The following is a 15,228-nucleotide window of genomic DNA, read 5'->3' on the forward strand; positions in this document are numbered from 1 at the left end:
TGTAATGTTGATAATTCTGCACGGCAGATGCTCAGATATGTTGCTATAGGGACGAGGGTTCCAGAGAATTCTGGAAAATGCAGCTTCTCGGTCATTAGTATTCTAATTAACAGAATTGAATATAATAGCGTAGTATTACGCTACTCCAAGACAACAAAAAAACACCACGTAATTTCAGGTTGATTGTGCGAATGGTCGCATTTCTCTCATGTGGCACGCCACTAGGTAAAATGTATGCTTTGATTGAAACAAAACAGTTAGAATAGGCCAACAGTTTGTTAAAAGCAGTTACTTTGGTAGCTATGTCTAATAAGGTGGAAATCAACAAAACAACATTGCCATTACACAGTCACATAACATAACATTCCAGACATATACAGAAGAGGGCAGTGTAACCTCAAAAAAACGTTTCTATTCCCAACACGAACGGATAGTTTTGACGACACATGATTGGCTCTTGGTACAAGGAAGCAAACAGTTGATTGGTTCATTGTAAAAAACCCGGCAGAAGACAAGAGTGGACGAACAAAAATAACACAGGAGCCGCTGGAATAGCAACTGTTTATTTGCCAGGTAAAGTGCCCCGGCTATAGTTATTCTCCACGTACTAACGACGACACTGTCTTATGATATATTTCCCGCATCACATTGATGGGATGTCGCTTAATTTGTTGAATCTTATCAGTTTCCCCGCAACAAACAACAACTAGCTAGCTGGTTAGCATAGCGCGGTAACGAGCTACTACACTATATCTACAGTAGGTTACTCATGAAAGCTGGATAAATTAAGTTAGCTGCTAGCCAATCTATCTAGAAGCCTGGGTTTTTATTCGGGTTACGACTGTCTGTTTATATGTGTTGTAAACGTTGATTCCTCACACTTTGATGTGTGTAGCTAATATTGCACCTAGTTAGCTACCTTGGCTAAGTTAATATAATGTGAGCCAACCAGTCGGTAAGTTATTAGCTAACATTAGCTAGTAAAAGTCAAGAACGACACTGGCTGCAAGTCCGGTGCAGAAGCCAGTGTTACAAAATGTCTCTTAGTCCTTGGATCATGACTCTGTTCCAATACATTACACATAAGTCATTGGATGAAGGCGTTTTCTACAAGGAGGGAGTTTTAAGATCCCAACGCTCAGTCTGAACATTTAACACGCGTCGCTGTTTTGGAAGAATATAAGGACCTTATCTTTCATATCAACGCTTGTTTACGGAAGACGAGGCTCATAGCTGTAGAGCTGTTCAAAACTGCTGCAGGAACCCCCGTTTGTTCTTCTCAATTTTAAAGCTATGACTCTGGTAGGCAGAGGCTCTCCAGTACAGTAGGTGGCGGTAATACACCATAACGCTGGGATGCCGATAAATCCCACAGAAGAAGGAAGCGACGGGGACAACGGTAGCTAACTATAGATAGTACACGCCTGTAGACAGTCCTTCGCCCCAGTTTGTCGGGCGCGGTTTCCCCCGATACATAGCAGACGGGATGCGGGGTCTTGGCCCTGTATAACACATGTTTCCAAAGCCATATCGCAAGTGACGACAATTTTCTAAACATTAAAACAACGTTAGGATTGTAGGGGGAGGCAGAATGGCTGACGAAAGTAGGGGAAGGCAGAATGGCCGACGAAAGTAGGGGAAGGCAGAATGGCCGACGAAAGTAGGGGGAGGCAGAATGGCCGATGAAAGTAGGGGGAGACAGGAGAGCTAGGTGAAGTTATGGTAGCTGTATATATAGCTAGGTGAAGTTATGGTAGCTGTATATATAGCTAGGTGAAGTTATGGTAGCTGTATTTATAGCTTACCTTCTTTGCTTGTGTTTTAATATATTTTATAGTGCTATATATTGATTACTGCATTGTTGGGGAAAGAGTTGTCAAGAAAGGCATTTCGCTGTACTCGTGAACACAACAATAAAACGTCACATGTAATCCCCCTCTTCTTCCTTGCAGGAGCCCAGTGATAAAGGAACCATGGTTGATCCAATGGAGAATGGCTTGTTTGACATTCCTGACTATGACAACACAGATGACGAGACCTTTCCTCCTCTCCCCCCTCCCTTCTCACCAGGAGAGGGAGGAGATCCTTTTACAGGTGAGGACAATGACAACTGTAGCTCACCAGTACCTAGCCTGGTTCCAGATCGGGTTGTGTTATTTTGCCGACTGCCATGGTTGCTGTCATGCTTATGATGATCTGGGACCAGACTAGACACACAATACCCAACACAAACCTGTGTGTCTACAGGTAGACTGATATGACATCATCATTATTATTATTATATACACAGCTGGGAGACTTCCTGCTTACTGACATCACAGACAATATAATGGGTAGATATAGATAAGACATCATTATTATTATTATTGTTATTATATACACAGCTGGGAGACTTCCTGCTTACTGACATCACAGACAATATAATGGGTAGATAGACTTTCCATTACACATAAGTCATTGGATGAAGGCTGTTGATGTTGTTCAGGGGAGGAGGGAGGAGAGATCTCCAAGCTGGCCGAAGTCCCTGTTGCCAAGAGGAGAGGCGTCAAGAGACCACAGCCGAAACTGGACTCTCAGAGGTACGTGTGTATTAGCTTGGAGACAGGCATAAATGAGCGTTTGGATCAGGAACCTCTACAGGCCAGAATGTTGAATAAAATTATATTGTCACATACTTTACCGGTTGTCTGTGTGGCTGGTCCTTTTGATGGTAGAAATGTGAGAACCATGTCAACAGGCGGGGCCAGTGTGCATGTAGCAGAACCATGTGAACAGGCTGGGCTAGTGTGCATGTAGCAGAACCATGTGAACAGGCTGGGCTAGTGTGCATGTAGCAGAACCATGTGAACAGGCTGGGCCAGTGTGCATGTAGCAGAACCATGTGAACAGGCTGGGCCAGTGTGCATGTAGCAGAACCATGTGAACAGGCTGGGCCAGTGTGCATGTAGCAGAACCATGTGAACAGGCTGGGCTAGTGTGCATGTAGCAGAACCATGTGAACAGGCTGGGCTAGTGTGCATGTAGCAGAACCATGTGAACAGGCTGGGCTAGTGTGCATGTAGCAGAACCATGTGAACAGGCTGGGCTAGTGTGCATGTAGCAGAACCATGTGAACAGGCTGGGCCAGTGTGCATGTAGCAGAACCATGTGAACAGGCTGGGCCAGTGTGCATGTAGCAGAACCATGTGAACAGGCTGGGCTAGTGTGCATGTAGCAGAACCATGTGAACAGGCTGGGCCAGTGTGCATGTAGCAGAACCATGTGAACAGGCTGGGCCAGTGTGCATGTAGCAGAACCATGTGAACAGGCTGGGCCAGTGTGCATGTAGCAGAACCATGTGAACAGGCTGGGCCAGTGTGCATGTAGCAGAACCATGTGAACAGGCTGGGCTAGTGTGCATGTAGCAGAACCATGTGAACAGGCTGGGCCAGTGTGCATGTAGCAGAACCATGTGAACAGGCTGGGCCAGTGTGCATGTAGCAGAACCATGTGAACAGGCTGGGCCAGGGTGCATGTAGCAGAACCATGTGAACAGGCTGGGCCAGTGTGCATGTAGCAGAACCATGTGAACAGGCTGGGCTAGTGTGCATGTAGCAGAACCATGTGAACAGGCTGGGCCAGTGTGCATGTAGCAGAACCATGTGAACAGGCTGGGCCAGTGTGCATGTAGCAGAACCATGTGAACAGGCTGGGCCAGTGTGCATGTAGCAGAACCATGTGAACAGGCTGGGCCAGTGTGCATGTAGCAGAACCATGTGAACAGGCTGGGCTAGTGTGCATGTAGCAGAACCATGTGAACAGGCTGGGCTAGGGTGCATGTGTCTCCTGCATGCATCAGGTGACATATGAACGCACAACCAGTGATTTGAACAGTTGTGTAATTCTACTTTCCTGTGGATATACTGAGTACGGTTACATACACACTAATAATGTGATTTATTATGGAAAGTCAAATTATAAGGGTTCAATTAAAACATGTTTACAGGCTTTGTAAGAAGAAGGATTCCCCCTAATAACCCTGTTTCCACGGAGACGTCTGAAAAAGGCTCCCTGACGTCTCTGTGATAAATGCAGAACATCACCAGTCTAAATTAACATTCTACCACAGCGAACATGTTATTTTTTTGAGAAGCATATTTGATTCTGAGTTGGGACCTTATAAAGTTTGTACGTGAGAACTACTTCTAAAAACCCGTACGTATATTCAGTTGTTCCTAACTCACTTCACTAAAGAGGGAGGCTCTCGGCTGGTGTCAGCACAGGTGCACATCAAACACACCACTGGAACAAAAGGGAGACTCTCGGCTGGTGTCAGCACAGGCGCAGATCAAACATACCACTTCACTAAAGAGGGAGGCTCTCGGCTGGTGTCAGCAAAGGTGCAGATCAAACACACCACTTCACTAAAGAGGGAGGCTCTCGGCTGGTGTCAGCACAGGTGCAGATCAAACACACCACTTCACTAAAGAGGGAGGCTCTCGGCTGGTGTCAGCACAGGCGCAGATCAAACACACCACTGGGACGCCGGTTTAAGGTGTTTACACGTCCTAATCATTTGAAAGACTGCTCAGAAAAGCAGGTGTTTTCATTGGCGTATGTTTACTTCAATTATGACCTCACAGCGATTTAAGATAAGCAGAGTAAGGTGTTTACATGACTGATGCCATACTCGACCTTCTGACACAATCAGTTTAATATCAATAAATAATATCAAATATTTAAAAAACGATGTAAACATAGTCATTGTCTCAAATTCCTACCTGCAAAAGGACCAACCACACACACAACCGGTAAATCAAGTTCAAATATAATTGTATTCAACATTATAGCTTGTACAGGTCATGAGAGAGAGAGAGAACTTTCCTAATCCAAACGCTCATTTATGCCCGACCATGAAAATCGATGTCTGGTTTTGGCATATTGTCCCTGTTCTGTCACAACCGAAGGACTTTTAAAAAAACCCCACAAAGGTTTTGATGATCAAGTCATTGTTGATTCTCTTTTGTCTTTGCAGCAACATTGCAGAGCTGTTTGATGTGTAGAAGTTGAATAGCCGGTGTTTTTGTTGACATGTTTTACTCCAGGCTGACATCAGAAAGAGGACTTCCGGCTCTTCGCAGCCTGTTTGACAACGTTCAGTTCAAAGGCAAAGGACACGAGGTAAAGGCTAACGGCAGATTCAAGTATTGTGTCTCTGTTGGGCAGATGGGTCTGTTTCGTCTGGGTTTTTTTTACTCAAAGTGAAAGGCGTCGATGTTTGCCGAAAGGTTATCCAGTTGACTCCCACAGCAGCCAAAGGGTGTTGATGTATGTGTGTTTCCCACTCCCACAGCAGCCAAAGGGTGTTGATGTATGTGTGTTTCCCACTCCCACAGCAGCCAAAGGGTGTTGATGTATGTGTGTTTCCCACTCCCACAGCAGCCAACAGGTGTGATGTATGTGTGTTTCCCACTCCCACAGCAGCCAAAGGGTGTTGATGTATGTGTGTTTCCCACTCCCACAGCAGCCAAAGGGTGTGATGTATGTGTGTTTCCCACTCCCACAGCAGCCAAAGGGTGTGATGTATGTGTGTTTCCCACTCCCACAGCAGCCAAAGGGTGTGATGAATGTGTGTTTCCCACTCCCACAGCAGCCAAAGGGTGTGATGTATGTGTGTTTCCCACTCCCACAGCAGCCAAAGGGTGTTGATGTATGTGTGTTTCCCACTCCCACAGCAGCCAAAGGGTGTGATGTATGTGTGTTTCCCACTCCCACAGCAGCCAAAGGGTGTGATGTATGTGTGTTTCCCACTCCCACAGCAGCCAAAGGGTGTTGATGTATGTGTGTTTCCCACTCCCACAGCAGCCAAAGAGTGTGATGAATGTGTGTTTTCCACTCCCAAGCAGCCAAAGGGTGTGATGTATGTGTGTTTCCCACTCCCACAGCAGCCAAAGGGTGTGATGAATGTGTGTTTCCCACTCCCACAGCAGCCAACGGGTGTGATGTATGTGTGTTTCCCACTCCCACAGCAGCCAAAGGGTGTGATGAATGTGTGTTTTCCACTCCCACAGCAGCCAAAGGGTGTGATGTATGTGTGTTTCCCACTCCCACAGCAGCCAAAGGGTGTGATGAATGTGTGTTTCCCACTCCCACAGCAGCCAACGGGTGTTGATGTATGTGTGTTTCCCACTCCCACAGCAGCCAAAGGGTGTTGATGTATGTGTGTTTCCCACTCCCACAGCAGCCAAAGGGTGTTGATGTATGTGTGTTTCCCACTCCCACAGCAGCCAAAGGGTGTTGATGTATGTGTGTTTCCCACTCCCACAGCAGCCAAAGGGTGTTGATGTATGTGTGTTTCCCACCAGGCTGAGGACTTGCGGGTGCTGATGCAGAGGATGGAGAACTGGGCTCACAGGCTGTACCCCAAACTACCGTTTGAAGACTTCATAGACAAACTGGAGACGCTGGGCAGCAAGAAAGAAGTCCAGGTCAGACTGACACGCCCTTGTTGTTATAACCAACATGCAGGTCAGACTGACAGGCCCTTGTTGTTATAATCAACATGCAGGACAGACTGACACGCCCTTGTTGTTATAACCAACACCCAGGTCAGACTGACACGCCCTTGTTGTTATAACCAACATCCAGGTCAGACTGACAGGCCCTTGTTGTTATAACCAGGCCCTTGTTGTTATAACCAACATGCAGGTCAGACTGACAGGCCCTTGTTGTTATAACCAACATCCAGGTCAGACTGACAGGCCCTTGTTGTTATAATCAACATCCAGGTCAGACTGACAGGCCCTTGTTGTTATAACCAACATCCAGGTCAGACTGACAGGCCCTTGTTGTTATAACCAGGCCCTTGTTGTTATAACCAACATGCAGGTCAGACTGACAGGCCCTTGTTGTTATAACCAGGCCCTTGTTGTTATAACCAACATCCAGGTCAGACTGACAGGCCCTTGTTGTTATAACCAGGCCCTTGTTGTTATAACCAACATGCAGGTCAGACTGACAGGCCCTTGTTGTTATAATCAACATGCAGGTCAGACTGACAGGCCCTTGTTGTTCTAATCAACATGCAGGTCAGACTGACACGCCCTTGTTGTTATAACCAACATCCAGGTCAGACTGACAGGCCCTTGTTGTTATAACCAGGCCCTTGTTGTTATAACCAACATGCAGGTCAGACTGACAGGCCCTTGTTGTTATAACCAACATCCAGGTCAGACTGACACGCCCTTGTTGTTATAACCAACATCCAGGTCAGACTGACAGGCCCTTGTTGTTATAACCAACACCCAGGTCAGACTGACACGCCCTTGTTGTTATAACCAACATCCAGGTCAGACTGACAGGTCCTTGTTGTTATAACCAGGCCCTTGTTGTTATAACCAACATGCAGGTCAGACTGACAGGCCCTTGTTGTTATAACCAACATCCAGGTCAGACTGACAGGCCCTTGTTGTTATAATCAACATCCAGGTCAGACTGACAGGCCCTTGTTGTTATAACCAACATCCAGGTCAGACTGACAGGCCCTTGTTGTTATAACCAGGCCCTTGTTGTTATAACCAACATGCAGGTCAGACTGACAGGCCCTTGTTGTTATAACCAGGCCCTTGTTGTTATAACCAACATGCAGGTCAGACTGACAGGCCCTTGTTGTTATAACCAGGCCCTTGTTGTTATAACCAACATGCAGGTCAGACTGACAGGCCCTTGTTGTTCTAACCAACATCTGGAGGTGTGGTGGTGTCAGTGGAAGTAGTAAGGTCTGAATGTTGTTGTTCTAACCAACATCTGGAGGTGTGGTGGTGTCAGTGGAAGTAGTAAGGTCTGAATGTTGTTGTTCTAACCAACATCTCGAGGTGTGGTGGTGTCCGTGGAAGTCGTAAGGTCTGAATGTTTTGTTTTCTCAGACGTGTCTCAAGAGAATACGGTTGGACATGCCGCTAACACATGAAGACTTCATAGGAGACGACGGTGAGAGGACAACGTCACCAACTACATTTAGTGTTAGAAAGGATTCACTACGTGTCAAGTGACTCAGAGTGGGAGTGCTGATTTTAGGATCAGTTTTGCCTTGTACACAACAGTGAATAAGATTATACGTACAGGGAGGACCTGATCCGAGATCAGAACTCCTACTCTGAGACGCTTCACACATACAGTCCCAGATCAATAGTAGTGTCTAGAGGTAGATATAACACAGTCCCAGATCAATAGTAGTGTCTAGAGGTAGATATGACACAGTCCCAGATCAATAGTAGTGTCTAGAGGTAGATATGACACAGTCCCAGATCAATAGTAGTAGTAGTGTCTAGAGGTAGATATGACACAGTCCCAGATCAATAGTAGTAGTAGTGTCTAGAGGTAGATATGACACAGTCCCAGATCAATAGTAGTGTCTAGAGGTAGATATGACACAGTCCCAGATCAATAGTAGTGTCTAGAGGTAGATATGACACAGTCCCAGATCAATAGTAGTAGTATTGTCTAGAGGTAGATATGACACAGTCCCAGATCAATAGTAGTAGTAGTGTCTAGAGGTAGATATGACACAGTCCCAGATCAATAGTAGTGTCTAGAGGTAGATATGACACAGTCCCAGATCAATAGTAGTGTCTAGAGGTAGATATGACACAGTCCCAGATCAATACTAGTAGTAGTGTCTAGAGGTAGATATGACACAGTCCCAGATCAATAGTAGTAGTATTGTCTAGAGGTAGATATGACACAGTCCCAGATCAATAGTATTGTCTAGAGGTAGATATGACACAGTCCCAGATCAATAGTAGTAGTAGTGTCTAGAGGTAGATATAACACAGTCCCAGATCAATAGTAGTGTCTAGAGGTAGATATGACACAGTCCCACATCAATAGTAGTAGTAGTGTCTAGAGGTAGATATGACACAGTCCCAGATCAATAGTAGTAGTATTGTCTAGAGGTAGATATAACACAGTCCCAGATCAATAGTAGTGTCTAGAGGTAGATATGACACAGTCCCAGATCAATAGTAGTGTCTAGAGGTAGATATGACACAGTCCCAGATCAATACTAGTAGTAGTGTCTAGAGGTAGATATGACACAGTCCCAGATCAATAGTAGTGTCTAGAGGTAGATATGACACAGTCCCAGATCAATAGTATTATCTAGAGGTAGATATGACACAGTCCCAGATCAATAGTAGTAGTAGTGTCTAGAGGTAGATATAACACAGTCCCAGATCAATAGTAGTAGTAGTGTCTAGAGGTAGATATAACACAGTCCCAGATCAATAGTAGTAGTAGTGTCTAGAGGTAGATATAACACAGTCCCAGATCAATAGTATTGTCTAGAGGTAGATATGATACAGTCCCAGATCAATAGTAGTAGTAGTGTCTAGAGGTAGATATGACACAGTCCCAGATCAATAGTATTGTCTAGAGGTAGATATGACACAGTCCCAGATCAATAGTAGTAGTATTGTCTAGAGGTAGATATGACACAGTCCCAGATCAATAGTAGTAGTAGTGTCTAGAGGTAGATATGACACAGTCCCAGATCAATAGTAGTAGTAGTGTCTAGAGGTAGATATAACACAGTCCCAGATCAATAGTAGTGTCTAGAGGTAGATATGACACAGTCCCAGATCAATAGTATTATCTAGAGGTAGATATGACACAGTCCCACATCAATAGTAGTAGTAGTGTCTAGAGGTAGTTATGACACAGTCCCAGATCAATAGTAGTAGTATTGTCTAGAGGTAGATATGACACAGTCCCAGATCAATAGTATTATCTAGAGGTAGATATGACACTGTCCCAGATCAATAGTATTATCTAGAGGTAGATTTGACTCAGTCCCAGATCAATAGTATTATCTAGAGGTAGATATGACACAGTCCCAGATCAATAGTAGTAGTAGTGTCTAGAGGTAGATATGACACAGTCCCAGATCAATAGTAGTAGTATTGTCTAGAGGTAGATATGACACAGTCCCAGATCAATAGTAGTAGTAGTGTCTAGAGGTAGATATGACACAGTCCCAGATCAATAGTAGTAGTATTGTCTAGAGGTAGATATGACACAGTCCCACATCAATAGTAGTAGTAGTGTCTAGAGGTAGATATGACACAGTCCCAGATCAATAGTAGTAGTATTGTCTAGAGGTAGATATGATACAGTCCCAGATCAATAGTATTATCTAGAGGTAGATATGACACTGTCCCAGATCAATAGTATTATCTAGAGGTAGATTTGACTCAGTCCCAGATCAATAGTATTATCTAGAGGTAGATATGACACAGTCCCAGATCAATAGTAGTAGTATTGTCTAGAGGTAGATATGACACAGTCCCAGATCAATAGTAGTAGTATTGTCTAGAGGTAGATATGACACAGTCCCAGATCAATAGTAGTAGTATTGTCTAGAGGTAGATATGACACAGTCCCAGATCAATAGTAGTAGTATTGTCTAGAGGTAGATATGACACAGTCCCAGATCAATAGTAGTAGTAGTGTCTAGAGGTAGATATGACACAGTCCCAGATCAATAGTAGTAGTAGTGTCTAGAGGTAGATATGACACAGTCCCAGATCAATAGTAGTAGTAGTGTCTAGAGGTAGATATGACACAGTCCCAGATCAATAGTATTGTCTAGAGGTAGATATGACACAGTCCCAGATCAATAGTAGTAGTATTGTCTAGAGGTAGATATGACACAGTCCCAGATCAATAGTAGTAGTATTGTCTAGAGGTAGATATGACACAGTCCCAGATCAATAGTAGTAGTATTGTCTAGAGGTAGATATGACACAGTCCCAGATCAATAGTAGTAGTAGTGTCTAGAGGTAGATATGACACAGTCCCACATCAATAGTAGTAGTATTGTCTAGAGGTAGATATGACACAGTCCCAGATCAATAGTAGTAGTATTGTCTAGAGGTAGATATGATACAGTCCCAGATCAATAGTATTATCTAGAGGTAGATATGACACTGTCCCAGATCAATAGTATTATCTAGAGGTAGATTTGACTCAGTCCCAGATCAATAGTATTATCTAGAGGTAGATATGACACAGTCCCAGATCAATAGTAGTAGTATTGTCTAGAGGTAGATATGACACAGTCCCAGATCAATAGTAGTGTCTAGAGGTAGATATGACACAGTCCCAGGTCAATAGCAGTAGTAGTGTCTAGAGGTAGATTTGATGTAGTAGTAGATTTGTATTGGTTTATAGCGGTCATGAACTGATTTTACAAAATGAGATTTGGGCATTCAGTATTTTATCTGACACATCCATTGATCCAGGTGAGGACGACACCGCGGCGTCGAGAGACGGGCGTGTCGTCAACCATGACGACCCAGACCCGTTTGGAGACGGAGGTTTCGCTGAAGACCCCTCAGGACGGGTCCCCTCTACCCCAGCCCCCTCCCTGTTCCCTTCCTCTCAGGCTGGCCCGGTCCACTCCACCCCAGCCCCCTCCCTGTTCCCTTCCTCTCAGGCTGGCCCGGTCCACTCCACCCCAGCCCCCTCCCTGTTCCCTTCCTCTCAGGCTGGCCCGGTCCACTCCACCCCAGCCCCCTCCCTGACAGAGGAACAGCAGAGACGTATAGAACTCAACAAACGGCTTGCCTTGGAGAGGAGACTGGCCCGCATGCAGCAACACACAGGTCAGACACGACATCACACTCAGAGAGGAGACTGGCCCGCATGCAGCAACACACAGGTCAGACACGACATCACACTCAGAGAGGAGACTGGCCCGCATGCAGCAACACACAGGTCAGACACGACATCACACTCAGAGAGGAGACTGGCCCTCATGCAGCAACACACAGGTCAGACACGACATCACACTCAGAGAGGAGACTGGCCCGCATGCAGCAACACACAGGTCAGACACGACATCACACTCAGAGAGGAGACTGGCCCTCATGCAGCAACACACAGGTCAGACACGACATCACACTCAGAGAGGAGACTGGCCCGCATGCAGCAACACACAGGTCAGACACGACATCACACTCAGAGAGGAGACTGGCCCGCATGCAGCAACACACAGGTCAGACACGACATCACACTCAGAGAGGAGACTGGCCCGCATGCAGCAACACACAGGTCAGACACGACATCACACTCAGAAAGGAGACTGGCCCGCATGCAGCAACACACAGGTCAGACACGACATCACACTCAGAGAGGAGACTGGCCCTCATGCAGCAACACACAGGTCAGACACGCAGCAACACACAGGTCAGACACGACATCACACTCAGAAAGGAGACTGGCCCGCATGCAGCAACACACAGGTCAGACACGACATCACACTCAGAGAGGAGACTGGCCCGCATGCAGCAACACACAGGTCAGACACGACATCACACTCAGAAAGGAGACTGGCCCGCATGCAGCAACACACAGGTCAGACACGACATCACACTCAGAGAGGAGACTGGCCCTCATGCAGCAACACACAGGTCAGACACGACATCACACTCAGAGAGGAGACTGGCCCGCATGCAGCAACACACAGGTCAGACACGACATCACACTCAGAGAGGAGACTGGCCCTCATGCAGCAACACACAGGTCAGACACGACATCACACTCAGAGAGGAGACTGGCCCTCATGCAGCAACACACAGGTCAGACACGACATCACACTCAGAGAGGAGACTGGCCCGCATGCAGCAACACACAGGTCAGACACGCAGCAACACACAGGTCAGACACGCAGCAACACACAGGTCAGACACGCAGCAACACACAGGTCAGACACGACATCACACTCAGAGAGGAGACTGGCCCGCATGCAGCAACACACAGGTCAGACACGCAGCAACACACAGGTCAGACACGCAGCAACACACAGGTCAGACACGCAGCAACACACAGGTCAGACACGACATCACACTCAGAGAGGAGACTGGCCCTCATGCAGCAACACACAGGTCAGACACGACATCACACTCAGAGAGGAGACTGGCCCGCATGCAGCAACACACAGGTCAGACACGACATCACACTCAGAGAGGAGACTGGCCCGCATGCAGCAACACACAGGTCAGACACGACATCACACTCAGAGAGGAGACTGGCCCGCATGCAGCAACACACAGGTCAGACACGACATCACACTCAGAGAGGAGACTGGCCCGCATGCAGCAACACACAGGTCAGACACGACATCACACTCAGAGAGGAGACTGGCCCTCATGCAGCAACACACAGGTCAGACACGACATCACACTCAGAGAGGAGACTGGCCCGCATGCAGCAACACACAGGTCAGACACGACATCACACTCAGAGAGGAGACTGGCCCGCATGCAGCAACACACAGGTCAGACACGACATCACACTCAGAGAGGAGACTGGCCCTCATGCAGCAACACACAGGTCAGACACGACATCACACTCAGAGAGGAGACTGGCCCGCATGCAGCAACACACAGGTCAGACACGACATCACACTCAGAGAGGAGACTGGCCCTCATGCAGCAACACACAGGTCAGACACGACATCACACTCAGAGAGGAGACTGGCCCGCATGCAGCAACACACAGGTCAGACACCTGACATTGAGCTTGTTGGTGAGGATCGGCCTGATCAAGGCACAATCATTTGGGATGCGAGATGATTTGTAGATCAGTGATGCGCTGACCCTGTCAATCACACTGACTAACTTCATGTGCTGCATTGTTGACAATCCAATACATACATTTCCATTTTACCCTTGATGGAGGACAAAGTGTCTCCCTCCCTCTCTCAGATGGCTCCCAGGAGATGGCCTCCAGCCAGTCAGCAGACAGACCATCTACCTCCCAGTCCCAGGAGATGGCCACCCAGTCAGCAGACGGACCATCTACCTCCCAGTCCCAGGAGATGGCCTCCAGCCAGTCAGCAGACGGACCATCTACCTCCCAGTCCCAGGAGATGGCCTCCAGCCAGTCAGCAGACGGACCATCTACCTCCCAGTCCCAGGAGATGGCCTCCACCCAGTCAGCAGACGGACCATCTACCTCCCAGTCCCAGGAGATGGCCACCCAGTCAGCAGACGGACCATCTACCTCCCAGTCCCAGGAGATGGCCACCCAGTCAGCAGACGGACCATCTACCTCCCAGTCCCAGGAGATGGCCACCCAGTCAGCAGACGGACCATCTACCTCCCAGTCCCAGGAGATGGCCACCCAGTCAGCAGACGGACCATCTACCTCCCAGTCCCAGGAGATGGCCTCCACCCAGTCAGCAGACGGACCATCTACCTCCCAGTCCCAGGAGATGGCCTCCACCCAGTCAGCAGACGGACCATCTACCTCCCAGTCCCAGGAGATGGCCACCCAGTCAGCAGACGGACCATCTACCTCCCAGTCCCAGGAGATGGCCACCCAGTCAGCAGACGGACCATCTACCTCCCAGTCCCAGGAGATGGCCTCCACCCAGTCAGCAGACGGACCATCTACCTCCCAGTCCCAAGAGATGGCCTCCACCCAGTCAACAGACGGACCCTCCCTGGTGTGTGAGGGAGTAGTAGCCAGCCCTGTTCCTGAGATGAGCAACGACAGCAGGGCCTGAGACACACACAGAACCGCTGACTCCCTGGTGTGTGAGGGAGCAGTAGCCAGCCCTGTTCCTGAGATGAACAACGACAGCAGGGCCTGAGACACACAGAACCGCTGACTCCCTGGTGTGTGAGGGAGCAGTAGCCAGCCCTGTTCCTGAGATGAGCAACGGCAGCAGGGCCTGAGACACACAGAACCGCTGACCCCCTCCACATCTATGGCTCCAACTGTCAGCATACATACTCACCCAGCACCAAGGGACGCTGTCTTCTAGGACTGACAACTCATCCGAGGATGTTTTCTCTCTGTTCAAGTACACTTTCAATTAAGTTTATACAAATCTAAAACATGGTCATGTGTTGTCAACCATTTTTACTCTTTAATAAATGTTGCCATATGGGCCAAACATTCTGTTGTGGAGCTGATGTCCTGTTTCCTGTTTCCTTTCCCTGTTGCTTTTCTGAGCAAAACACCTCATCACCAGCCATACAAAACACCTCATCACCAGCCATACAAAACACCTCTTCACCAGCCATACAAAACACCTCATCACCAGCCATACAAAACACCTCTTCACCAGCCATACAAAACACCTCTTCACCAGCCATACAAAACACCTCTTCACCAGCCATACAAAACACCCCATCACCAGCCATACAAAACACCTCATCACCAGCCATACAGAACACCCCA

General features: G+C 47.5%; 1 protein-coding gene across 8 annotated transcripts; it reads left to right on the forward strand.

Moving 5' to 3' along the window:
- The first annotated feature begins 111 nt into the window (after positions 1-111).
- Positions 112-14,943, forward strand: tipin (timeless interacting protein). 8 transcript variants are annotated; one of them, XM_090223198.1, is made up of 8 exons: positions 112-573; positions 1,953-2,094; positions 2,486-2,579; positions 5,085-5,160; positions 6,345-6,467; positions 7,905-7,968; positions 11,280-13,539; positions 13,746-14,943. In XM_090223198.1, the coding sequence occupies exons 2-8, from the start codon at positions 1,974-1,976 to the stop codon at positions 14,494-14,496; spliced, it is 3,489 nt and encodes a 1,162-aa protein (XP_090079324.1). In that variant the 5' UTR covers positions 112-573; positions 1,953-1,973; the 3' UTR covers positions 14,497-14,943. The 8 variants fall into 8 exon arrangements, with proteins under 8 accessions (XP_090079324.1, XP_090079328.1, XP_090079325.1 ...); XM_090223202.1 differs by having other exon boundaries at positions 11,280-11,642; XM_090223199.1 differs by lacking the exon at positions 112-573 and adding an exon at positions 1,370-1,532.
- The last annotated feature ends 285 nt before the right edge of the window (positions 14,944-15,228 follow it).

This window comes from Oncorhynchus mykiss, chromosome 26, assembly GCF_057628025.1.
Source record: "Oncorhynchus mykiss isolate SJ-2025 chromosome 26, ASM5762802v1, whole genome shotgun sequence".
Taxonomy (NCBI): Eukaryota; Metazoa; Chordata; class Actinopteri; order Salmoniformes; family Salmonidae; genus Oncorhynchus; species Oncorhynchus mykiss.